Below are 26,998 nucleotides of genomic sequence, written 5' to 3' on the forward strand. Positions count from 1 at the left end.
CCACTCCCCTCCCTCACCCCCTCCCTCACCCCACTCCCCTCCCTCACCCCCCCTCCCCCTACCCCTCCCTCACCCCCCCTCCCCCTCCCTCACCCCCCTCCCCTCCCTTACCCCCCCCTCCCCCCACTCCCCTCCCTCACCCCCCCTCCCCCCTCCCTCACCCCACTCCCCTCCCTCACCCCACTCCCCCCTACCCCTCCCTCACCCCCCCTCCCCCTACCCCTCCTCACCCCCCCTCCCCCTACCCCTCCCTCACCCCCCCTCCCCCTACCCCTCCCTCACCCCACTCCCCCCTACCGCTCCCTCACCCCACTGCCCCTCCCTCACCCCACCTCCCCCCTACCCCTCCCTCACCCCACTCCCCCCTCCCCTCCCTCACCCCACTCCCCTCCCTCACCCCCCTCCCCTCCCTCACCCCTACCCCCCTCCCTCACCCCTACCCCCCTCCCTCACCCCACTCCCCTCCCTCACCCCACTCCCCTCCCTCACCCCCCCTCCCCCCTACCCCTCCTCACCCCCCTCCCCTCCCTCACCCCCCTACCCCTCCCTCACCCCCCTACCCCTCCCTCACCCCCCTACCCCTCCCTCACCCCCCTACCCCTCCCTCACCCCCCTCCTCTCCCTCACCCCCCTCCTCCCACTCCCATCCCTCACCCCCCCCACTCCCATCCCGCACCCCCCCCCTCACCCTCACCCCCCCTCACCCTACCCTCACCCCCCATCACCCTCACCCCCACCCCCCCCTCACCCTCCCCTCACCCTCACCCCCCCACACCCTCACCCCCCCCTCACCCTCCCCCTCACCCCCCCCTCACCCTCCCCCTCACCCCCCCCTCACCCTCACCCCCACTCCCCTCCCTTACCCCCCTCCCCCCACTCCCCTCCCTCACCCCTCCCTCACCCCCCCTCCCCCTCCCTCACCCCACTCCCCCCTACCCCTCCCTCACCCCACTCCCCTCCCTCACCCACTCCCCCCTACCGCTCCCTCACCCCACTGCCCTCCCTCACCCCACCTCCCCCCTACCCCTCCCTCACCCAACTCCCCCCTACCCCTCCCTCACCCCACTCCCCTCCCTCACCCCCCTCCCCCCACTCCCCCCTACCCCCCCTCCCTCACCCCACTCCCCTCCCTCACCCCCCCTCCCCCCTACCCCTCCCTCACCCCCCTCCCCTCCCTCACCCCCCTCCTCCCCTCACCCCCCTCCTCCCACTCCCATCCCTCACCCCCCCCACTCCCACTCCCATCCCTCACCCCCCCCCACTCCCATCCCTCACCCCCCCCACTCCCATCCCTCACCCCCCCCCCTCACCCTCACCTCACCCCCCCTCACCCTCACCCCACCCCCCCTCACCCTCACCCCACCCCCCCTCACCCTCACCCCCCCTCACCCTACCCTCACCCCCCATCACCCTCACCCCCACCCCCCCCTCACCCTCACCCCCCCCTCACCCTCCCCTCACCTCACCCCCCCTCACCCTCACCCCCCTCACCCTCCCCTCACCCTCACCCCCCCTCACCCTCACCCCCCCCTCACCCTCCTCACCCTCACCCCCCCTCACCCTCCTCACCCTCACCCCCCCTCACCCTCACCCCCCCTCACCCTCCTCACCCTCACCCCCCCTCACCCTCACCCCCCTCACCCTCACCCCCCCCTCACCCTCACACCCTCCCCTCACCCTCACACCCTCCCCTCACCCTCACCCCCCCTCACCCTCACCCCCCCTCACCCTCCCCGCACCCTCACCCCCCCTCACCCTCCCCTCACCCTCACCCCCCCCTCAACCCCACCCCCCCTCACCCTCACCCCCCCTCACCCTCCCCTCACCCTCACCCTCCCCTCACCCTCACCCCCCCCTCAACCCCACCCCCCCTCACCCTCACCCCCCCTCACCCTCACCCCCCCCCCCCCCCCCCCCTCACCCCTCCCCCTCCCCCCCCCACCCCCCCCCCCCCCCCCACCCCCCCCCCCCCCACCCACCCCCACCACCCCCTCCACCCCCCCCCCCCTCCCCTCCCCTCCCACCCCCCCCCCCCCCCTCACCCCCCCTCACCCTCACTCACCCTCACCCCCACTCACCCTCACCCCCCCCTCAACCCCACCCCCCCTCACCCTCAACCCCACCCCCCCTCACCCTCACCCTCACCTCACCCTCACCCCCACCCCCCCCTCACCTCACCCTCACCCCCCCTCACCCTCACCCCCCCTCACCCTCACCCCCCTCACCCTCACCTCACCCTCACCCCCACCCCCCCCTCACCCCCCCTCACCCTCACCCCCCCCTCACCCTCACCCCCCTCACCCTCACCCCCCCTCACCCTCCCCTCACCCTCACCCCCCTCACCCTCCCCACCCCCCCTCACCCTCCCCACCCCCCCTCACCCTCACCCCCCCTCACCCTCACCCTCACCCTCACCCCCCCTCACCCTCACCCTCCCCCTCACCCTCACCCTCACCCTCACCCTCACCCTCCCCTCACCCTCACCCCCACCCCCCCTCAACCCCACCCCCCACCCTCACCCTCACCCCCCACCCTCACCCTCACCCCCCCTCACCCTCACCCCCCCCTCACCCCCCCCTCACCCTCCCCTCACCCCCCCTCACCCTCACCCCCCCTCACCCCCCCCTCACCCCCCCCTCACCCTCACCCCCCCCTCACCCTCACCCCCCCCTCACCCTCACCCCCCCCTCACCCTCACCCCCCCCTCACCCTCACCCCCCCCCCTCACCCTCACCCCCCCCCTCACCCTCACCCCCCCCCCTCACCCTCACCCCCCCCTCACCCTCACCCCCCCCCTCACCCTCACCCCCCCTCACCCTCACCCTCAACCCCACCGCCCTCACCCTCACCCTCACCCCCCCCTCACCCTCACCCTCACCCTCAACCCCACCGCCCTCACCCTCACCCTCACCCCCCCTCAACCCCCCCTCACCCTCACCCCCCCTCAACCCCCCCTCACCCTCACCCCCCCCCTCAACCCCACCCCCCCCTCAACCCCACCCCCCCCTCACTCACCCTCTCCCCTCCCTCTTTTACCTCACTCACTCAATGCCGGGAGGCTGCAGTCCCTCCGCCCAATCACATCCACCTCACCGCTCACCCCTTAGGCCGGGGGTCAGCCAATCACGGAGCGGCAATGCGGCCAATCGCCGTGCGCGGTGGGGCCGGACCACCTCAGCGATTGGCCACCATCCGCCCCCTGCCCCGCCCATCACCTGCTGCCTCCAACCAATGACAGAGTGGGGATGTAGACGAAGGGGCGTGGCCGCACCGTTCGCCGTTTGGCGATTGGTGATTAGGATGTGTCCAATCGAAGCTGGCCCTTGCCACGTGGTGTATGGCTCCCGACCAATCGGTGAGGGGGCATCCGGGGAACGGGTGGCGGTGCCCGCTGGGAGTTGTAGTCTGACGGAGATGACGCCGCCACGTTAGTCGCCGCCGCGCGTGCGTAGAGACCATTCTCTCCCCCTCCCCCCTACACTCCGCCCAACAATAACAACATCGACCTGCGGCAGCGGGTGAGGAGGTGAGGAAGCGCATGCGCCGTAGCGCCCGTTTGCCCCTTTGCCCCATCGCCTATCACTCCCCACGTGACCCACCGGTTTTCCCGCGCGCGGGAAAGGAGGGTGCCGCGTGCCGGGCGCGGCCGTTAACAGCAACACCCATAACTTGCATTTGTATGGCGCCTAGTGCATTTTGTCTCGCCTTTTAAAACAAATTAACCCCAGTTTCGACGGGAGGGTAGCCAGCCCTTATGGGGGTGGTGTAACGGGTGTGGGTTGAGGTATTTTTTTTAAATTTCGGAAAACTTGCATTCCTGTTGCGCCCAACAACAAGTTGCATTTCTTTACCGCCTGTTTCTTTTTAAAATCCCCTTTTCAATTAACCTCAAGTTTGACAATGGTATTTTGCGGGGTCTGTGATCCGCGAGGGTTGAGTGGGGTCTCTTTTGAGACGTTCCCCCTCCCCCCCCCCACCCACACACATACAACAACAACCTGTATTTCATTAACGCCTAGTGCTTTCGTAATTCCTTTTGAATTAATCTCAGGTTGACGGGCGTAGCCAGCATTTGGTGGGGTCACCGCCAGCTGACAAGAGGGAGTTTTGTATTTGAGGAGGTTACCCCCCACAATGACAACAACAACTTGCACTTCTGTAGCACCCTTCCTCTCCTTTCCGATTAATCCCAGGCAGGTGGGAATAGCGAGAACCGAAGAAGGGTCACTCAACCCAAAACGTTAACTCTGCTTTCTGTCTCCTCAGACACTGCACGACTCGCTGAGTTTTACCAGCAAATGTTCGTTTTTTTTTCAGATTTGCGGCAGCTAAAGTACTTTTGTTTTTTTGAAGCTGCAGGCAAGATGGTTGTCCAGTCCAGAACCAAGTAACATGACGTTAAAAATAAGGAGTGTTGTTCAGAGGACTGAGATGAGGCAATTTTAATTCAAGAGCAGTGAATCTTTAGAATTTTCTAAAGCCGAGAGCTGTGAATGCTCAGTCTTTTGAGAATATTTAACATAGAGGGTAATGCCGTTGAATGTCAAGGGGGCGATGGTTAGATTCTCTGTCAATGGTAACCCCCAGAATGTTGACAGTTGGGGGGATTCAGTGATGGCAACGCCAATGAATGTCAAGGGGTAATGGTTAGATTCTCTGTCAAGGGGGTGATGGTTAGATTCTGTCTCAATGGTAACCCCCAGATTGTTGACGATGGGGGGATGCGGTGAGGGCAATGCCCATGAATGTCAAGGGGGGTAATGGTTGGATTCTGTCTCAATGGTGACCCCCAGAATGTTGACAATGGGGGGAATTTGGTGAGGGCAATGCCCATGAATGTCAAGGGGGGTATTGATTAGAATCTCTCTTGTTGGAGATGGTAACCCCCAGGATGTTGACAGTGGGGGGGATTCAGTGATGGCAAAACTATTGAATGTCAAGGGGTGATGGTTAGATTTGATAAAGTGTGGCACTGGAAAAAGCACAGCAGGTCAGGCAGCATCTGAGGACCAAGAGAGTCGATGTTTCAGGCTTAACCCTTCATCAGGACTGATAAGAGGGTAACGCCATTGAATGTCACGGGGTGATGGTTACATGCTCTCTTGTTGGAGATGGTAACCCCTAGTATGTTGATAACGGGAGCATTCAGTGGTGGAAACACCATTGAATGTCAAGGGGGACGATGGTTAGATTCTCTGTCAATGATAACCCCCAGAATGTTGGTAGTTGGGGGGGGGGTGGAAATTCAGTGATGGAAACGCCATTGAATGTCAAGGGGGCGATGGTTAGATTCTCTGTCAATGATAACCCCCAGGATGTTGGTAGTTGGGGGGGGGGGTGGAAATTCAGTGATGGAAACACCATTGAATGTCAAGGGGGCGATGGTTAGATTCTCTGTCAATGATAACCCCCAGGATGTTGGTAGTTGGAGGGGGGGTGGAAATTCAGTGATGGAAACGCCATTGAATGTCAAGGGGGCGATGGTTAGATTCTCTGTCAATGATAACCCCCAGGATGTTGGTAGTTGGGGGGGGGGTGGAAATTCAGTGATGGAAACGCCATTGAATGTCAAGGGGGGCGATGGTTAGATTCTCTGTCAATGATAACCCCCAGGATGTTGATAGTGGGCGATTCAGTGATGGGAACACCATCGAAGGTCAAGGGGTTGTCAGTTAGGTTGTTTCGTGTTGGAGATGGTAACTGCCCCAGAGCTGCTGGAGTTTAGAAGGCAACAAGGTGAATTATTTGAACCAATCCTGAGGAATCTCGACACCATTTTTGAGGGGAAGATGTTCCCTCTCATGGGAGAATCTAGAACTAAGGACTGTTGTTCACAAACGTGAGGTCAATCTTGGAACACAGAGACACATACTACATGTTGGGATATACACACACACGTGACAGAAGTCCCTTAAACATTCAAACCTTTATTAAAACATTCATAGATAAGTTAAGCAAATGTTCAGAGTGCCAACGGTTGCATTGCGTACGCCATTCACGAAATTGAACTGAGATTGTTTATCCACTGGATCTGGACTATGAAGCATCTCAAACCAGGAATGTGGAGTTTTTATTTTCCCAACCCCATCCACATCCCGAGACAGATCTAACCCAGAGATCGTTTGCTCACTTGCGCGCATCTGTAGCGTTTCACACAGTCCAGTATCGTAGGTTCCTCTTGTGTGTGAGTGTGGACATTAACTTTTAATTTTCGTTCTTTTTTTTCAAATCTACAGTCAGTCGTAGAAAAGAGGAGTAATCTGGAAAAGGTTTGGCAGCACCAAGCAGGAGGGTTGAGCTCCCCTGAAGAGTGTAATCCTTCGCCCCACCCTCTGGGAATTTGAAATAGTTGGTTTGAGCAGCTCGGCGATGCCTACTGTGTTCTGCACTGAACCATGCAAACACCTGTCCAAAATCATGGAGCCCCAGGAACAGGCAAAATAATTTGTCCCCCAGACTCTCTGCTTAAAGAAGTGAGCCCTTACCAATGGTCCAAAGGATGAATGTCTGGGTCCTGTCTTTTCAACTGGTCCCTCTTTGAGTGGACGGAATAACAAGAGAAGAACATAAACCAGGAGGATTTTGAGGTAAGGATCGGTTCGATGTGCTAAGTGACCCTGGTCTGGCCGACTTGTGACTCCTGCAGCAACGTGGTTAACTCGTAACTGCCCACTGGGCAATCAGGCAAGGGCACTAAATGGAGATGCCCTCGTCCCATGATTGAATAACATCAGAACAAAAAAAAAACAGGCCGTAGACAGATAGGATTTGAGGTTAAAAACAATGACTGCAGATGCTGGAAACCAGAATCTGGATTAGTGGTGCTGGAAGAGCACAGCGGTTCAGGCAGCATCCAAGCTACTAATCCAGATAGGATTTGGCCAATCTCAAAGACTGCAGTTTGAGGAATCAGTGTCGCTCATCTTCCTCTGATACCACCGTGAGATGTGCTTGCTGCCCCTTGAGAAGGTGGTGAGGTGCCCGCTTTGGTCAGGGTGGCAATGGGGCACCCCTCTGTTAATGTGGAGATTTGGGCCTAGAGGACAGTGTGAGGCCTGGAGGCGAACTTGCAGGGGGGCAGTGTTCCCACGTCTGTGCTGCCCTTGTCCTTCTGACTGGAAGTGGGTTGTGGTGCCATCTGAGGAACCTTGGCGGGTTGCTGCAGTGCGTCTTGTAGGTGGTACACGCTGCTGCGACCGAGCGTCGATGGTGGAGGGTGTGGATTCTTGTGGCTGTGCCTGTCAGTTTGTCCTGGATGGTTTCGAGCTGTTGTTGGGGGTTGTGAGATTAAGAGCTCCCACTCCCTAGCAACTGAGCAGGTCGGCGAGTTATCAATGCTGGAATCATTTGCAGTGAGGAACAACGCTGTCTCACTTGGGAGTGGCTTTCCATTCTCCCATCTACACTTCCAGGCGGACATTGGTGCTGAAAATGTGTTGCTGGAAAAGCACAGCAGGTCAGGCAGCATCCAAGGAGCAGGAGAATCGATATTTCGGGCATAAGCCCTTCTTCATTAAACTAATGCCTTCTGCCTGTCCTTGATTCCTGAAGAAGGGCTTACGCCCGGAACGTCGATTCTCCTGCTCCTTGGATGCTGCCTGACCTGCTGCGCTTTTCCAGAAACACATTTTCAGCTCTGATCCCCATCAAACACTCCCAGGACAGGGACAGCACAGGGTTAGATACAGAGTAAAGCTGCCTCTACACTGTCCCCCCATCAAACACTCCCAGGGACAGGGACAGTACGGGGTTAGATACAGAGTAAAGCTCCCTCTACACTGTCCCCCCATCAAACACTCCCAGGACAGGGACAGCACAGGGTTAGATACAGAGTAAAGCTGCCTCTACACTGTCCCCCCATCAAACACTCCCAGGGACAGGGACAGTACGGGGTTAGATACAGAGTAAAGCTCCCTCTACACTGTCCCCCCATCAAACACTCCCAAGGACAGGGACAGCACAGGGTTAGACTCTCCCCCATCAAACTCACCCAGGACAGGAACAGCACGGGGTTAGATACAGAGTAAAGCTGCCTCTACACTGTCCCCCCATCAAACACCCCCAGGGACAGGGACAGCACGGGGTTAGATACAGAGTAAAGCTGCCTCTACACTGTCCCCCCATCAAACACTCCCAGGGACAGGGACAGTACGGGGTTAGATACAGAGTAAAGCTCCCTCTACACTGTCCCCCCATCAAACACTCCCAGGGACAGGGACAGCACGGGGTTAGACTCTCCCCCATCAAACTCACCCAGGACAGGAACAGCATGGGGTTAGATACAGAGTAAAGCTCCCTCCACACTGTCACCCCCATCAAACACTCTCAGGACAGGGACAGCATGGGGTTAGATACAGAGTAAAGCTCCCTCTACACTGTCCCCCATCAAACACTCTCAGGACAGTGGATTAGATACAGTGTAAAGCTCTTAGTGTTCAAATGACGGTCACCCAATTCCCAGTCCTGTGTGATACACTCACTACTGTAACCTATTCCCTGTACAGATCTGTCCCCAGGTGCTGTCTCCCAGCCCGCAGCATCTGAGTCACCATGGCAGGTTATGGCCAGGGTCTGGTTAAAAGGCAGTTTCATCGATGTGGAAACATCCTGAGAGTATGCATTGGAAACATTCCCCTCTCCCCGACGCAAAGACCTCTCGGAAAGCTACGAGTCAACATCGGAACGACCAACAGAAATCCTGGGACCACAGAGACTGAAACCAGAGGCGACTCCCCTGTCATTTTTTTCCCCCTTTGTTAAGTCGAGGGCTGAGGGTGCCTTGCTCCCAGTAGGAACGAGAGGGTGGAGGTCAGGTGAGAGAGGCAGGATGCAGCTAGGGTTGGAGGCTATGCGGTGGGCGATGGAGGGTGGGGGGGGAGGATTCCAGCCCTTGAATATGTGGCCTTTGCTAAGGTTGGCTGCTCCCCTCCCAGCACACTCGAGGGCTGACACTCGGAATGAGATTGACGGACGGTATTCCATGCACGTCCCCTCTCCAACCCCCTCCCCGTCCTCTCAGACCAGGGAGAGTGCCGCAAGCAGACCGATTATGATAGCAGTGCCTGTCTGGTCTGGGTGTGTACTGCCGCTGAACCTGACATTATAGACAGCCAGCACCTCCTCCAACCCATCCTCACTAGCGATGCACCTGAACTCCCCACTGCTCACTGGGAGATGACGGTTGAAGATCAGCGGGCAGGAGTCATCTTGGATGGTGCAGGAAAACCGATCCTTCTGGTTATAGCTCCACGTGTACACTGCGTGGTAGGACTTGACTGGGCAGGGCAGGTACAAATAGGCAGGTGAGTGCACAGTCAACATTTTGGGCTCTTTGTCGAAAGACATCAAACCTGGAGGCGAACAAGCAGAGAGATTCATCGGAATGTTTGCTAACACACTGGGATTCTGACCTCAATCCCACCCATCCCACATTGCCCGGACGTTGCGGGGGCTAGCCAGATTCCACCTCTCGCAGGAGAGAGCACCAGCCACAGTTTGCAAATGTTGGTTGCCATCCAGGCAGGGGGTGGAGTATTCCACGACAATCCAGGCTTGTGGATGGTGGGACAGGCTTCGGGGCGTCAGGAGGGCAGTTACTCACAGCAGGATTGCAAGACCCTCACAGAACGGGCACAGCATGGGGGTTGGATACAGCGTAAAGCTCTGTCTACACTGTTCCACATCAAACACTCCCAGGGACAGGGACAGCACGGGGTTAGGGACAGAGTAAAGCTCCCTCTACACTGTCTCCCCATCAAACACTCCCATTGTTGATTGTTGGGAAAATCCCATCTGGGAGAAGCAAGCTGCCATCCTTACCCGGACCTGACTACACGTGACTCCAGACCCCCAGCTCTGCAGTTGGTTCTTACCCGCCCTCTGGGCAATTAGGGATGGCCAGTAAATGCTGCCCTGGCCAGCGACACCCTCATCTCGTCAAACAACACCGTGTGAGGGATACAAGGCCCACAGGGCTGGACGGTGCATTGTGAAGAGACGTGAGAATGTGACCGCGATAGCTTTCACAGTTGAATAGTCCGTGGCAACTTGGTGGTGATATGAAAACTGGCCAGGAGATGACCATCGCAGCTGGAGTGGACACTTTAACGTGCAGAAGGTGGTTAGATGGGGTCGCGACGGAGAGCTATTTGCCCCGAGGTTAAACTTGAGCTGTCTAGGTCAGTAAATGAGATGGGGGGGGGGGGTTACCTGCTTCACCATCGCAGATCGAGATGTTCAGCTGTTTAATACTCTGGAGGATCTCACTGCAGTGTTAATAAATAAAACAGTATTAAATAGAGCTTGTGACCTGGTTAGATCTGAATACGATACGTCTCAATCAAATTCAGGTCGCGAAATGTTCCCTGGATCAGAATGTGTGGAACTTGCTGCTCAGTTCCATTTTCTGTGAGAGGGCAAGGGCTGTGTTCAAAAAACAGAGAGACAGAAAACCCTCTCATACCAGGTAGAGCTCCCTCTACACTGGCCCCCCCATCACACACTCCCAGGACAGGACAGCACGGGGTTAGATACAGAGTAAAGCTCCCTCCACACTGTCCCCCCATCACACACTCCCAGGACAGAGACAGCACGGGGTTAGATACAGAGTAAAGCTCCCTCACTGTCCCCCCATCACGCACTCCCAGGGACAGCACGGGGTTAGATACAGAGTAAAGCTCTCTCTACACTGTCCCCCCATCACACACTCCCAGGACAGAGACAGCACGGGGTTAGATACAGAGTAAAGCTCCCTCTACACTGTCCCCCCCATCACACACTCCCAGGACAGGGACAGCACAGGGTTAGATACAGAGTAAAGCTCCCTCTACACTGTCCCCCATCAAACACTCCCAGGACAGGGACAGCACGGGGTTAGATACAGAGTAAAGCTCCCTCTACACTGTCCCCCCCATCACACACTCCCAGGGACAGGGACAGCATGGGGTTAGATACAGACTAAAGCTCCCTCCACACTGTCCCCCCATCAAACACTCCCAGGACAGGCACAGCACAGGACAAGATGTCGAGTAAAGCTCCCTTTACATCGTCCACCATTAAACACTCCCAGAATAGGGATAGCACAGGACTAGATAGAGAGTAAAGCTCCCTCTCCACCTTCCATCGTGAAATAGTCCCAAGACAGAGGTAAGAGTCACGTCTGAACATTTCACATTCACAGACGGATTGTTCGGTGTCCATCGTCTGGAGCAGAAATGCAGTTCCTGCTCCTGTTAGACTGCGACTGTCTGAATCTGTTCGAAGATCATTAACGTTGGTGTTCCGTGCCAGATTTAGGAAGATGCTCAGTGTTTGTGTGATTGCAGAGACACAGTGGGCACAGGATTGTAATGAACGAGAGACGGAATGGGAATGGTTAAATGAGCTTGGTCAGACACGTTGCAAGAATAAGGCCAGTATGCAGAGATGTACACTCACAATAAGCAAGTTTTGAGAAGATGTGTAGCTCGGGTTGAGGTTCTGGATGTAGGTTTGCGCGCTGAGCTAGAAGGTTCGTTTTCAGATGTTTTGCCACCATACTAGGTAACATCTTCAGTGAGCCTCCAGATGAAGCACTGGTGGTATAGCCCACTTTCTAATTATGTGTTTGGGTTTCCTTGGGTTGGTGATTTCCTGTGGTGATGTCATTTCCTGTGGTGATGTCATTTCCTGTTCTGTTTCTTGGGGGGGGGGGTGGTAAATGGGTTCCAGGTCAATGTGTTTGTTGACAGATCTACAGATTGACTTGGATCCCATTTACTACGCCCTGAGAAAAAGAACAGGAAATGACATCAGCAGAGGAAATGGCATCACCAACCCAAGGAAACCCAAACACATAAAGAGAAAGCGGGCCATGCCATCAGTGCTTCATTCGGAGGCTAATTGTTACCCAGTGTGGTGATGAAACGTCTGAAAATGAACCTTCCAGCTCAACGTGCAAACCTACATCCGCGCTCACAAAAAGTTGGTGTGCAGGTTCAGCAGGTAATTGGGGTGGCAAATGGAATCTTGTCCTTCATCGCGAGAGGGATGGAGTGTAAACACAGGGAGGTTACGCTGCAGCTGTACAGGGAGCTGGGGGGGGCACACCTGGGAGTAACTGTGTACAGTTTCGGTCTCCCCTCCTTGAGAAAGGATGTACTGGGACCTGGAGGGGGGTGGTGCACGGTTGTGGGGGGGGGGGGGTTCACTCTGTAGTGGACAGGGTTACCTTGGGAGGAGAGACTGGGGAGACTGGGACTACACTCATTCGAGGGAGGGGGTCTTATAAAATGATGAAGGGCCTGGATAAGATGGAAGCAGGGAGGTTGTTCCTGCTGGAGGGTGAAACTAGAACGGGGTGGGGTGGGGGGTAGCAGATTTCGGACTGAGCTGAGGGGAAAGCTCTCCACCCAGAGGGGTTGGGAATCTGTGGGACCCCCCCCCCGCCCAGTTGATGCTACCTTACTGAATGTTTGTAAAGCAAAAGTAGATCGGCAAACTTTATGGTGAGGGGTGAGTAAGTGGGTGAAACAGTCAGCCATGATCTGGAGCAAGCCTTTGATGGCCCAGATGGCCTGCCCCTTATTCTATTTCTTACCCTCTTACCTACCTCTCAGTATCATTCTCCGCTCCAGCGACAGACACGCACGTCTTGCTGACCTGGTGCCACCCACAGTAGGGGTCTCTGGCAGCGACACACTGCCAGCAGGCGCGACCGTACACCTCGCAGTTCGCCAGCGGCAGCCGGACGGTCTCCAAGGGAGTCCCGACAAAGAGGTGCCCCTGGGCGGGGAAAGAGTGAGAGAGGGTTAGCCCTCTGTGCCCCAGTTTGCCAAACGTCCTGGCATCCGCGGAACTGGCAAACGGAACACAGACAGCAAAGGCAATAGCAGGAGTTATCCACACCTTCGAGCCAATCCAGCGCAGGTTTCCCTGCTCCACTCTATTCCCCCAGTGATCCCCGGTGTTTTGCCTAGTATCTGTTTCCCCACCCCCGCCCGTCCTTTCTACTCCAGACCCTCCCTTCTTGAGACACAGTGACAGGGAGGCTCCCGTTCCGCACCGATCCTCAGTGCGGCGTGCTATTTTAGACTGAGGTCAGCAATGGCTTTGTGAATAGGAAGGGATGGGCCAAGTGCTGGCACATGGGACTAGATGAATTCAGGATGTCTGGTCAGCATGGATGGGTTGGCCCAAAAGGACCTGTTTCTGTGCTGTACATCTCTATGACTCTAAATGGGACTAGATTAATGTCGGATATCTGGTCATCACGGACATGTTGGACTGAAGGGTCTATTTCCATGCTGTATTGCTCCTTGACACTAAATGGGACTAGATTAACCTAAGATATCTGGGACAGCATGGAGGATTTGGGCCGAAGGGTCTGTTTCTGTACCCTATAGCTGTTTGACACTAAATGGGACTGGATTAAAGTAGGATATCTGGGTCAGCATGGAGGACTTGGGCCGAAGGGTCTGTTTCTGTACCCTATAGCTCTATGACACTAAATGGGACTGGATTAAAGTAGGATATCTGGGTCAGCATGGAGGAGTTGGGCCGAAGGGTTTGTTCACCTCTATGACCTCCCGAAGTCAATCCCGAAACCGATGGGGGTTGCACTCTGCACCGATGACCCTCCCCTCTTGCCATCCAGCAACTTTCCGTCGTCCACCTCCATTATTGCACTCGGCCTGTGGCCTCACGAGACTTCAGCCTGACATCGCAGGCTGAGTTTACAGAGCGCTTTCAGTGCGGCCAAAACCCCCCTCATCCCCACTTCCAAGCGGGACGAAACCCGGGACTGCGGCCTGCGCAACTGACCGAGCTGCGAGGGACGTTGATCAGACTCCTACCGTGCTGGGGTCCAGCGTCATGGCCGAGACAGGGGCCTCAGTCTGAAAGGGGCTGAGCTCCGAGATGATGAAGGCCTCCCCGTCGTTATGCAAAACCTTATGGATCTTCCCGTTCCCTTGAAGAGGAGAAATATGGAGCGTTTACCATTTGAGGGAACCGAGAGTCGAATGAAACGATTGTCAGTTGTTGGAAAAACCTCCTTCACCTCCTTTAGGGAAGGAAACTGCCCTCCTTAGCTGGAGTGGCCTCCACATGACTCTCGGCCTACACAGCAACACTGTTCACTCTTAACTGCCCTCTGGGCAATTGGGGATGGGCAATCAACTGGTCTGAATGAAATGACAAAACACAGTGACACCAACACAACAAGTACCTGTGCCAACGAACAAGACGGGGTAGTAGTCATGATTGGCCCCCTTGACTTGGTCTGCTGTGATCTTGGTGTAGCTGGTGTGCTTGACCACGTAGAGGGGCCGGTCCTTCACGGGGAGGATGGAGACCTCGAGCTCTGGGTAGTTCCTTATTGCTGTCAGGACGTTTCTCGGTACGTTGCTGATGCCGCACTGCAGCGACAGAAAGAGCACGGTGGAACTGAAGCGTACGCTCCGAGACAAGCTGACCAACGCGCGGAATGGGCTGCAGAAAGGAGAATGCTGTGGAAGATGTCCTTCCTGCATGCATCAGGACATCCACAAGAATGCCACATTTCGCAGGGAGAGAAGCGGTGGCAGGAAGGTGCTGATTGGTTGGCTACTTTGGACTGTGATTGATCAGGGGGTTGCCGGAGAACAACTGTTGCCCCTTACTATTGGTTCAAGAAATAGCGTGATAACCCGAACGTGTTCCATTTGCCCTCAAAGTGTTAATGCATCTACCCTCCAGCAAGCCCAGGAATGTCATTTTGCCAACCCAACCCACACCTTTTTACTCATGTCTCAGATATTGTTGTTTCCTTTCAAATGTGGTATTCTTGCAATGGTCCTGATGTCTGCAAAGTGAGAGGACTCTCCACAACAGTTGGCCAGTTTCCATCTGTATTCAAATCTAGTAAACTGTCGAATGATCAATTCATCCCACTCAGGATTGGGGAGGACCAGAAATATGGTGCCTCGATTAGATTCCGGTCTGTAACTCCCTCCCGGGTACAGGTTATTCTGTATATAAACCCCTCGATTAGATTCCGGTCTGTAACTCCCTCCGGGGTACAGGTTATTCTGTATATAAACCCCTCGATTAGATTCCGGTCTGTAACTCCCTCCGGGGTATCTGTTATTCTGTATATAACCCCCTCGATTAGATTCCGGTCTGTAACTCCCTCCCGGGTACAGGTTATTCTGTATATAAACCCCTCGATTAGATTCCGGTCTGTAACTCCCTCCCGGGTACAGGTTATTCTGTATATAACCCCCTCGATTAGATTCCGGTCTGTAACTCCCTCCCGGGTACAGGTTATTCTGTATATAAACCCCTCGATTAGATTCCGGTCTGTAACTCCCTCCCGGGTACAGGTTATTCTGTATATAAACCCCTCAATTAGATTCCGGTCTGTAACTCCCTCCGGGGTACAGGTTATTCTGTATATAAACCCCTCGATTAGATTCCGGTCTGTAACTCCCTCCCGGGGTATCTGTTATTCTGTATATAACCCCCTCGATTAGATTCCGGTCTGTAACTCCCTCCCGGGTACAGGTTATTCTGTATATAAACCTCTCGATTAGATTCCGGTCTGTAACTCCCTCCCGGGTACAGGTTATTCTGTATATAAACCCTCGATTAGATTCCGGTCTGTAACTCCCTCCCGGGTACAGGTTATTCTGTATATAAACCCCTCGATTAGATTCCGGTCTGTCACTCCCTCCCGGGTACAGGTTATTCTGTATATAAACCCCTCGATTAGATTCCGGTCTGTAACTCCCTCCCGGGTACAGGTTATTCTGTATATAAACCCCTCGATTAGATTCCGGTCTGTAACTCCCTCCCGGGTACAGGTTATTCTGTATATAAACCCCTCGATTAGATTCCGGTCTGTAACTCCCTCCCGGGTACAGGTTATTCTGTATATAAACCCCTCGATTAGATTTCGGTCTGTAACTCCCTCCCGGATACAGGTTATTCTGTATATAAACCCCTCGATTAGATTCCGGTCTGTAACTCCCTCCCGGGTACAGGTTATTCTGTATATAAACCCCTCGATTAGATTCCGGTCTGTAACTCCCTCCCGGGTACAGGTTATTCTGTATATAAACCCCTCGATTAGATTCCGGTCTGTAACTCCCTCCGGGGTACAGGTTATTCTGTATATAAACCCCTCGATTAGATTCCGGTCTGTAACTCCCTCCCGGGTACAGGTTATTCTGTATATAAACCCCTCGATTAGATTTCGGTCTGTAACTCCCTCCCGGATACAGGTTATTCTGTATATAAACCCCTCGATTAGATTCCGGTCTGTAACTCCCTCCCGGGTACAGGTTATTCTGTATATAAACCCCTCGATTAGATTCCGGTCTGTAACTCCCTCCCGGGTACAGGTTATTCTGTATATAAACCCCTCGATTAGATTCCGGTCTGTAACTCCCTCCCGGGGTATCTGTTATTCTGTATATAAACCCCTCGATTAGATTCCGGTCTGTATCTCCCTCCCGGGTACAGGTTATTCTGTATATAAACCCCTCGATTAGATTCCGGTCTGTAACTCCCTCCCGGGTACAGGTTATTCTGTATATAAACCCCTCGATTAGATTCCGGTCTGTAACTCCCTCCCGGGTACAGGTTATTCTGTATATAAACCCCTCGATTAGATTCCGGTCTGTAACTCCCTCCCGGGTACAGGTTATTCTGTATATAAACCCCTCGATTAGATTCCGGTCTGTAACTCCCTCCCGGGTACAGGTTATTCTGTATATAAACCCCTCGATTAGATTCCGGTCTGTAACTCCCTCCCGGGTACAGGTTATTCTGTATATAAACCCCTCGATTAGATTCCGGTCTGTAACTCCCTCCCGGGTACAGGTTATTCTGTATATAAACCCCTCGATTAGATTCTGGTCTGTGCCTCCCTCCCGGTGAGCTGTTATTCTGTATATAAACCACCCCAAACACCTAGATTAGATTCCAGTCTGTAACTCACTCCGGGGTATCTGTAATTCTGTTTATAAACCACCCCAAACCCCTAGATTAGGTTTCAGTTTGTAACTCCCTCCCAGGGCTGTGTTATTATAAACCACCCCGAATGCATCGATTAGATTCCAGTCTGTAACTTCCTCCCAGGGATCTGTTATTCTGTATATAAACCCCACCCCGAACCCCGCGATTGGATTCCAGTCTGTAACTCTCTCCCAGGGATGTGTTATCCTCGGTATATACCACCCCAAACCCCCGATTACATTGCCAGCTCTAGCTTGCTCCTCAGTGTAGGTACCAGCCTGACCCCCGTCACCTCCAGCAAGTTGGCATATGCTGGCGTTGGGCTATTTGACAGCAGTGTGGCCCATTGCAGGTGAGGCCATCCTGAAACCCAGCCTTGTTCAACTGTGCTGCCTTGCTGCCTCCCCAGCCCTCCGTCGATAGCCTCCCCCCTGCCATGGTCTGGCCAAAGGAGAGCCGGGGAATTTCGGTGCCATGTAGCAGCGTACCGTTCCTGGCTTTGGACTCGCGGGCAGGCTGCCGGTGAAACCCTTCAGCTTGGGGTTTTTAAACGCCCAGTCTATGTCCGCCTGAGAGTAGGCACAGATTGCACTGGAGTTCCTACAGGAAAGAGAATATCAGAAGGATCAGTCGCACCATCTCACACATCACCCCACCATGATCGTGATCAGGCCTCGGATTAGTAGCTCAACCAGCGAAGACAGTCCCCCCCCCCCCCCCCCCCCCCCCCCCAGTAAACCTTAACATACAGAAGCAGATTATTTGGAGTACTGTGTCCAGTTTTGGTCCCCACACCTCCGGAAGGACATACTGGCACTGGAACGTGTCCAGCGGAGATTCACACAGATGATCCCTGGAATGACAGGTCTAGCATATGAGGAACGGCTGAGGATCCTGGGATTGTATTCGTTGGAGTTTAGAAGATTAAGGGGAGATCTAACAGAGACGTACAAAATAATACATGGCTTTGAAAAGGTGGATGCTAGAAAATTGTTTCTGTTAGGCGAGGAGACTAGGACCTGTGGACACAGCCTTAGAATTAGAGGGGGTCATTTCAGAACAGAAATGCGGAGACATTTCTTCAGCCAGAGAGTGGTGGGCCTGTGGAATTCATTGCCACGGAGTGCAGTGGAAGCCGGGACACTAAATGTCTTCAAGGCCGAGATTGATAGGTTCTTGTTGTCTAGAGGAATTAAGGGCTACGGGGAGAGTGCTGGCAAGTGGAGCTGAAATGCGCATCAGCCATGATTGAATGGCGGAGTGGACTCGATGGGCCGAATGGCCTTACTTCCACTCCTATGTCTTATGGTCTTAGGTTTTGAGGAGGGAATTCCAGGATCTTGACCCTGGGGGAATCCGTCCTCCCGCTTGCACTCACCACAGGCTGGAAAAGATCCCGTACACCGTACTCCTCTGAGGATCGCCTTCCACGAGGAGGACGGAGGCGTCTTGAATCTTGTTGAAGTACCTCAGCTCGGCTGGGAAGCCGCAGAGCAGTTGAGCCTTCAGGAAGGTCGTCCAGGAGTCTTGAGGGCTCTTCGATGCTCCCTCGTCAACCTGAGGGAGGCGGTGGAGAGCAGCAAAATCAAAGGGTGCAGTGGGGGGGGGGGAGGGGGGGGTGGGGGGGGTTCAATTTAAAACGCAGTCATACCTTTTGGGAAATGTCATAGAGTCACAGTCATAGAGCAGTACAGCATGGAAACAGACCCTTCGGTCCAACTCATCCATGCCGACCACATATTCTAAGTTAATCTAGTCCCATTTGCCAGCACCTGGCCCATATTCCTCTCAACCCTTCCTATTCATGCCTTTTAAATGTTGTAATTGTACCAGCCTCCACCACTTCCTCTGGCAGCTCGTTCCATACGCGTACCACCCTCTGTGTGAAAACATTGCCCCTTAGGTCCCTTTTAAATCCCTCCCCTCTCACCCTAAACCTATGCCCCTCTAGTTCTGGACTCCCCCACCCCAGGGAAAAGACCTTGTCTATTCACCCTGTCCATGCCCCTCGTGATTTTATAAACCTCTATAAGGTCACCCCTCAGCCTCCGATGCTCCAGGGATAACACGTCAAAAGGGTCCAAATCAGGAACGCCATTGACCAATTTTAAGCCTACGCTACCATTTAATAAGACTGTCGTCCAGCGAGATCTCACTCTCCCATTTGCCCTGGATGGGGGCAGCTCCAACAACACTCAAGAAGCTTGACACCATCCAGGACAACGCAACCCACTTGATTGGCACCACATCCACTCCCTCCCTCACTGACGCTCAGTAGCAGCAGTGTGTAACGTCTACTAGATGCCCTGCAGTGACTCACCAAAGATCCTCAGGCAGCACCTTCCAAAACCATGACCACTTTCATCTAAGAGTCCAGGGACAGCAGCTTATATGGGAACACCACCCCTTGCAAGGTCCCCTCTGAGCCACCCACCATCCCGACGTGGAAATAGATCGCCATTCCTTCACTTTCACTGGGTCAGAATCTTGGAATTCCCTCCCGAAGGGCATTGTGGGTTAACCCACAGCAGGTGGGCTGAGCGGTTCAAGAAGGCAGCTCACCCCCCCACCTCCTCAAAGGGGCAGCTAGGGACGGGAAGTCGACGCTGGGCCCAGTCAGCGACGCCCACACCCCACAAACTGAATAAATAACCAACAGCCTTATCTCCAAATGCCTCTCCATTCTTTGCGAGACTAGTCTTTCCGTGATCTCTTCGTGGCTGGAATGAGGGGGGTCAGAGTTTAAGAATTAGGGTCAGACCGTTACGGGAGAAATGTTAGCAAGCATTTCGACACAGAAAGGGTGGGAAAGGTTTGGAACAGTCTTCCACAAACAGCAGCGGACGACGGATCAGTTAATCTCAAATCTTAGAGAGGGAGAAACCCATGTCGAGCAAATGTGTTAAAGGGTAGGGGTCAGAGGTCAGCCAGGGTGTTATAGAACGGGCTGAATGGCCTACTCCTATTTTCTTGAGGGCATCACTGACACAGACAAAATTTATTCCCTGTCCCTAATTGCCCCTCAAACAGATTGTCTGGCTTGGGTCATTTTGGAGGGCAGTTAAGAGCCGACCCTATCGCTGTGTGGGGGTCTGGAGTCATGTGGAGGCCTAGACCAGGTAAGGAAGGCAGATTTCCCCCCCCACCCCCACCCCGATAGAGTTTTTTTACAACACTTAACAGCAGTTTTGTGGTCACCGGGACCAATTCATCGCTTTAAAGGATTGAAATTTGTGAATCCCATTCTCTCCCCGAGCAGAGGGTTTGCAGGGGGTGTATGGCCCCCAACAGGTCAGTTTGAAAGCTCACCCATTTCCCACTCTAGCCTCAGGTGAGGCTGTACTATCAGAGAATTGCTTCAGGCCTATAACACCCCACACCCCCACCCCCACCCGCCCCACTTCTTTACCCCCTCTCCCCCTCCGACTTCACCACTGCTACCGCAATGGGACGGGGCAGGATATTTAGACATCTACTCCCTCATTTGATATGCACCAAATACAGTAATGTGCATGGGTCCTGGTCTGCAGTAACCAAGACTGTAATGGACAGAGGCCTCTGTCTGTATTTTACTGGGACTGTAATGGACAGAGGAGTCATTCTGTATTTTACTGGGACTGTAATGGACAGAGGAGTCTGTCTGTATTTTACTGGGATTGTAATGGACAGAGGAGTCTGTATTTTACTGGGACTGTAATGGACAGAGGGGTCTGTCTGTATTTTACTGGGACTGTAATAGAGCAGTCTGTTTGTATTTTACTGGGAGTGTAATGGACAGAGGCCTCTGTCTGTACTTTACTGGGACTGTAATGGACAGAGGAGTCTGTCTGTATTTTACTGGGACTGTAATGGACAGAGGAGTCTGTCTGTATTTTACTGGGACTGTAATTGACAGAGGAGTCTGTATTTTACTGGGACTGTAATGGACAAAGGGGTCTGCCTGTATTTTACTGGGACTGTAATGGACAGAGGAGTCTGTATTTTACTGGGACTGTAATAGACAAAGGAGTCTGTATTTTACTGGGACTGTAATGGACAGAGGAGTCTGTATTTTACTGGGACTGTAATGGACAGAGCAGTCTGTCTGTGTTTTACTGGGACTGTAATGGACAGAGGAGTCTGTCTTTTACTGGGATTGTAATGGACAGAGGAGTCTATCTGTGTTTTACTGGGACTGTAATGGACAGAGGGGTCTGTATGTATTTTACTGGGATTGTAATGGACAGAGGAGTCTGTCTTTTACTTGGATTGTAATGGACAGATGAGTCTATCTGTATTTTACTGGGACTGTAATGGACAGAGGGGTCTGTCTGTATTTTACTGGGACTGTAATGTACAGAGGAGTCTGTCTGTATTTTACTGGGACTGTAATGGACAGAGGAGTCTGTCTGTATTTTACTGGGACTGTAATTGACAGAGGAGTCTGTATTTTACTGGGACTGTAATGGGCAAAGGGGTCTGTCTGTATTTTACTGGGACTGTAATGGACAAAGGGGTCTGTCTGTATTTTACTGGGACTGTAATGGACAGAGGAGTCTGTATTTTACTGGGACTGTAATGGACAAAGGGGTCTGTCTGTATTTTACTGGGACTGTAATAGACAAAGGAGTCTGTATTTTACTGGGACTGTAATGGACAGAGGAGTCTGTATTTTACTGGGACTGTAATGGACAGAGGAGTCTGTCTGTATTTTACTGGGACTGTAATGGACAGAGGAGTCTGTCTTTTACTGGGATTGTAATGGACAGAGGAGTCTATCTGTGTTTTACTGGGACTGTAATGGACAGAGGGGTCTGTATGTATTTTACTGGGATTGTAATGGACAGAGGAGTCTGTATTTTACTGGGACTGTAATGGACAGAGCAGTCTGTCTGTATTTTACTGGGACTGTAATGGACAGAGGAGTCTGTCTTTTACTTGGATTGTAATGGACAGATGAGTCTATCTGTATTTTACTGGGACTGTAATGGACAGAGGGGTCTGTCTGTATTTTACTGGGACTGTAATGAACAGAGGCCTCTGTCTGCACTTTACTGGGATTGTAATAGACAGAGCAGTCTGTCTGTATTTTACTAGGACTGTAATGGACAGAGGAGTCTGTCTGTATTTTACTGGGATTGTAATGGACAGAGGAGTCTGTCTGTATTTTACTGGGATTGTAATGGACAGAGGAGTCTGTCTGTATTTTACTGGGATTGTAATAGACAGAGCAGTCTGTCTGTATTTTACTAGGACTGTAATGGACAGAGGAGTCTGTCTGTATTTTACTGGGATTGTAATGGACAGAGGAGTCTGTCTGTATTTTACTGGGACTATAATGTACAGAGCAGTCTGTCTGTATTTTACTCGGACTGTAATGGACAGAGCAGTCTGGCTGTATTTTACTAGGACTGTAATGGACAGAGGAGTCTGTATTTTACTGGGATTGTAATGGACAGAGGAGTCTATCTGTATTTTACTAGGACTGAAATGGACAGAGCAGTCTGTATTTTACTGGGATTGTAATGCACAGAGCAGTCTGACTGTATTTTACTAGGACTGTAATACACAGAGCAGTCTGGCTGTATTTTACTGGGACTGTAATGGACAGAGCAATCTGTATTTTACTGGGATTGTAATGAACAGAGCAGTCTGTATTTTACTAGGACTGTAATGTACAGAGCAGTCTGACTGTATTTTACTAGGACTGTAATACACAGAGCAGTCTGGCTGTATTTTACTGGGACTGTAATGGACAGAGCAATCTGTATTTTACTGGGATTGTAATGAACAGAGCAGTCTGTATTTTACTAGGACTGTAATGCACAGAGCAGTCTGTCTGTATTTTACTGGGATTGTAATGAACGGAGCTGTCTGTATTTTAGTAGGACTGTAATGCACAGAGTAGTCTAGCTGTATTTTACTAGGACTGTAATGTACAGAGCAGTCTGGCTGTATTTTACTGGGATTGTAATGGACAGAGCAGTCTGTATTTTACTGGGATTGTAATGAACAGAGCAGTCTGTATTTTACTAGGACTGTAATGTACAGAGCAGTCTGGCTGTATTTTACTAGGACTGTAATACACAGAGCAGTCTGGCTGTATTTTACTGGGATTGTAATGAACAGAGCAGTCTGTATTTTACTAGGACTGTAATGTACAGAGCAGTCTGTCTGTATTTTACTGGGATTGTAATGAACAGAGCAGTCTGTATTTTACTAGGACTGTAATGCACAGAGCAGTCTGTCTGTATTTTACTGGGATTGTAATGAACAGAGCAGTCTGTATTTTACTAGGACTGTAATGCACAGAGCAGTCTGTCTGTATTTTACTGGGATTGTAATGAACAGAGCAGTCTGTATTTTACTAGGACTGTACTGCACAGAGCAGTCTAGCTGTATTTTACTGGGATTGTAATGGACAGAGCAATCTGTATTTTACTGGGATTGTAATGAACAGAGCAGTCTGTATTTTACTGGGATTGTAATGAACAGAGCAGTCTGTATTTTACTAGGACTGTAATGTACAGAGCAGTCTGGCTGTATTTTACTAGGACTGTAATACACAGAGCAGTCTGGCTGTATTTTACTGGGATTGTAATGAACAGAGCAGTCTGTATTTTACTAGGACTGTAATGTACAGAGCAGTCTGTCTGTATTTTACTGGGATTGTAATGAACAGAGCAGTCTGTATTTTACTAGGACTGTAATGCACAGAGCAGTCTGTCTGTATTTTACTGGGATTGTAATGAACAGAGCAGTCTGTATTTTACTAGGACTGTAATGCACAGAGCAGTCTGTCTGTATTTTACTGGGATTGTAATGAACAGAGCAGTCTGTATTTTACTAGGACTGTACTGCACAGAGCAGTCTAGCTGTATTTTACTGGGATTGTAATGAACAGAGTACTCTGTCTGTATTTTACTGGGACTGTACTGGACACAGGCCTCTGACTGAGACTGTAATGGATGGGTGTTTTGATTGTGAGCCTTACCTTGCAGACACGTCCAATGCAGGACCTGACAGCTCTCTCTGAAGCCTCATTACCATTAGACTCACTGAAGAGAAAGTAGATCTCGTCCTTGCTGCTGTCCTTCATTTTAATCCAGGCGGCTTCCACAAACCCTGGCGCTGAGAATGGAAGGAGTGGTAATTGGTCACACGTTAACAGCAAAATCTCAAAAGGTGGGGCGGGAGCAAGGGATCCAGGCTGCGCAGGAGAGGACAGGCCTGTCTGTGTTCTGACAGACAGAAGCTTGGTTTAATCACAGAGGCAGGGCCCTGGACAGCATTGACCCTGGGAAGGGTTGGCCTGGATCGAGAGGTAGGCAAAAGTCAGGACTGCAGATGCTGGAAGCCACAGTTGAGGTCAGAGTGGTGCTGGGAAAGCTTCCTCAGGCAGCATCCGAAGAAGCAGGAGAATCGACGTTTCGGGCAAACGCCCTACATTAGGGAAGGAGGCGGGAAGCCTCCAGGGTGGAGGGATGAATGAGCGGAGGGGAAATGAGGATCTGGATCGAGGGGCGGACACATCCTGCGCTAGCCACTGAATCGAAAACCCACGCTGTACACCTCCGGACCCATCTCCCGGCTAGCTCTGCTCTGGAGAAAGCGCAGTGTCTTGTATCAGTCAGTGAGGTGTCCCCTCTCTGTGTGTGTGTGTGTGTGTGTGTCTCTCTCTCTCTGTCTCTCTCTATATATATATATATCTCTCTCTCTCTCTCTGTGTCTTTCTCTCTATGTCTCTCTCTCTCTATGTCTCTCTCTCTCCCCCCTCCCCCTCTGTCCCCCTCTCTCTCTCCCTCTCTCCCCCCTCCCCCTCTGTCTCTCTCTCTCCCCAGCCCCTCCCCCTCTGTCCCCCACTCTCTCTCTCCCCCCCTCCCCCTCTGTCCTCCCCCTCTCTCTCTCTCCCCCCCTCTCTCTCCCCCCCTCCCCCTCTGTCTCTCTCTCTCTCCCCAGCCCCTCCCCCTCTGTCCCCCCTCTCTCTCCCCCCCTCCCCCTCTGTCTCTCTCTCTCTCCCCAGCCCCTCCCCCTCTGTCCCACCCTCTCCCCAGCCCCTCCCCCTCTGTCCCCCCTCTCTCTCCCCCCCGTCCCTCTCTCTCTCTCTCCCCAGCCCCTCCCCCTCTGTCCCCCTCTCTCTCTCCCCCCTCCCCCTCTGTCCCTCTCTCTCCCCCCTCCCCCCCGTCCCTCTCTCTCTCTCTCCCCCCTCCCCCTCTGTCCCCCTCTCTCTCCCCCCCTCCCCCTCTGTCCCCCTCTCTCTCCCCCTCTGTCCCCCTCTCTCTCTCTCCCCCCTCTCCCTCTGTCCCCCACTCTCCTCTCTCTCCCCCCTCCCCTCCCCCCACGCCCCCTCCCCCCCTCTCTCTCCCCCCCTCCTCCTCTCTCTCTCCCCCCCTCGCCCCCTCCCCCCCTCGCCCCCTCCCCCTCTCTCTCTCCCCCCCTCCCCCCCTCCCTCTCTCTCTCTCCCCCCTCGCCCCCTCCCCCTCTCTCTCCCCCCCCTCCCCCCCTCCCTCTCTCTCTCTCCCCCCCTCGCCCCCTCCCCCTCTCTCTCTCCCCCCTCCCCCCCTCCCTCTCTCTCTCTCCCCCCCTCGCCCCCTCCCCCCCTCTCTCTCCCCCCCTCCCTCTCTCTCTCCCCCCCTCGCCCCCTCCCCCCCTCTCTCTCCCCCCCTCCCTCCCTCTCTCTCTCTCCCCCCTCGCCCCCACCCCCTCTCTCTCTCCCCCCCTCCCCCCTCCCTCTCTCTCTCTCCCCCCCTCCCCCCTCCTTCTCTCTCTCCCCCCCTCGCCCCCTCCCCCCCTCTCTCTCTCCCCCCTCCCCCCTCCCTCTCTCTCTCTCCCCCCCTCGCCCCCTCCCCCCCTCTCTCTCCCCTCCTCCCCCTCCCTCTCTCTCTCTCTCCCCCCTCCCCCCCTCCCTCTCTCTCTCTCCCCCCTCCCCCCTCCCTCTCTCTCTCTCCCCCCCTCCCCCCTCCCTCTCTCTCTCTCCCCCCCTCCCCCCCACCCCCTCTCTCTCTCCCCCCCTCCCCCCTCCCTCTCTCTCTCTCACCCCCCCTCCCCCCTCCCTCTCTCTCTCTCCCCCCATCGCCCCCTCCCCCCTCTCTCTCCCCCCCTCCCCCCTCCCTCTCTCTCTCTCCCCCCCTCGCCCCCTCCCCTCCTCTCTCTCCCCCCTCCCCCCTCCCCCTCTCTCTCTCCCCCCCTCCCCCTCTCTCTCTCCCCCCCTCGCCCCCTCCCCCCCTCTCTCTCCCCCCCTCCCCCCTCCCTCTCTCTCTCTCCCCCCCTCGCCCCCTCCTCCCCCTCCCTCTCTCTCTCTCTCCCCCCCTCCCCCCCTCCCACTCTCTCTCTCCCCCCCTCCCTCTCTCTCTCTCCCCCCCTCCCCCCCTCCCTCTCTCTCTCTCCCCCCCTCCCCCCCACCCCCTCTCTCTCTCCCCCCCTCCCCCCTCCCTCTCTCTCTCTCCCCCCCTCCCCCCTCCCTCTCTCTCTCTCCCCCCATCGCCCCCTCCCCCCCTCTCTCTCCCCCCCTCCCCCCTCCCTCTCTCTCTCTCCCCCCCTCGCCCCCTCCCCTCCTCTCTCTCCCCCCCTCCCCCCTCCCCCTCTCTCTCTCTCCCCCCCTCCCCCCCTCCCTCTCTCTCTCTCCCCCCCTCCCCCCTCCCTCTCTCTCTCCCCCCCTCCCCCCCCCCTCTCTCTGGTTTGTCCTACATTTACCTTGAAGCCATTTGTCTTCAGTCTTCAAGCTCTTCAGCCGTCCGTAGCTTCGCTGGATTGCACCATTGCCCAGGAAGGAGTCACTCGTTGCTGAGTACAGGCTTCCCTCTGTGGCCAAGAGGATCGAGAAACGTTAGGGTGAAATCCAACCAGACCAGTGGTGCCATTCACTTCATTAACAGTGGGTTACAGAAGCCTGTCCCACTCAACTAGCCAGGTTCCCGTACCTAAGGGTTAGGGCTAATCCCAACGCAGGAGCAGCTGATACAACAACACATCGCTGTGCTGTGAACTCAATCCCAATGGACCCAAACCCCTTCCCATTCCCTCCCACTGTACACAATCCCGA

At 54.2% G+C, this 26,998-nt stretch overlaps 2 protein-coding genes across 2 annotated transcripts in view; one reads left to right on the forward strand and one right to left on the reverse strand.

Moving 5' to 3' along the window:
* Window positions 1-5,911: 5,911 nt before the first annotated feature.
* Window positions 5,912-26,998, reverse strand: part of LOC140488194 (semaphorin-7A-like) — a 39,113-nt gene continuing 18,026 nt past the window's right edge. The window contains exons 6-14 of the mRNA XM_072588087.1: window positions 26,650-26,757; window positions 23,951-24,087; window positions 18,356-18,534; window positions 17,466-17,577; window positions 14,207-14,396; window positions 13,833-13,948; window positions 12,590-12,762; window positions 10,210-10,265; window positions 5,912-9,350 (exon numbers count right to left, since the gene is read on the reverse strand). Of these exons, the coding sequence (XP_072444188.1) occupies window positions 9,016-9,350; window positions 10,210-10,265; window positions 12,590-12,762; window positions 13,833-13,948; window positions 14,207-14,396; window positions 17,466-17,577; window positions 18,356-18,534; window positions 23,951-24,087; window positions 26,650-26,757 (1,406 nt within the window). The 3' untranslated portion in view covers window positions 5,912-9,015. The remainder of the gene's footprint in view (window positions 9,351-10,209; window positions 10,266-12,589; window positions 12,763-13,832; window positions 13,949-14,206; window positions 14,397-17,465; window positions 17,578-18,355; window positions 18,535-23,950; window positions 24,088-26,649; window positions 26,758-26,998) is intronic.
* Window positions 6,481-26,998, forward strand: part of LOC140487664 (semaphorin-4B-like) — a gene marked incomplete at its 3' end in the record, with an annotated part of 95,278 nt that continues 74,760 nt past the window's right edge. Inside the window, exon 1 of the mRNA XM_072586948.1 lies at window positions 6,481-6,587. The remainder of the gene's footprint in view (window positions 6,588-26,998) is intronic.

The sequence above is a fragment of the Chiloscyllium punctatum genome, chromosome 17, assembly GCF_047496795.1.
Source record: "Chiloscyllium punctatum isolate Juve2018m chromosome 17, sChiPun1.3, whole genome shotgun sequence".
Classification (NCBI taxonomy): Eukaryota; Metazoa; Chordata; class Chondrichthyes; order Orectolobiformes; family Hemiscylliidae; genus Chiloscyllium; species Chiloscyllium punctatum.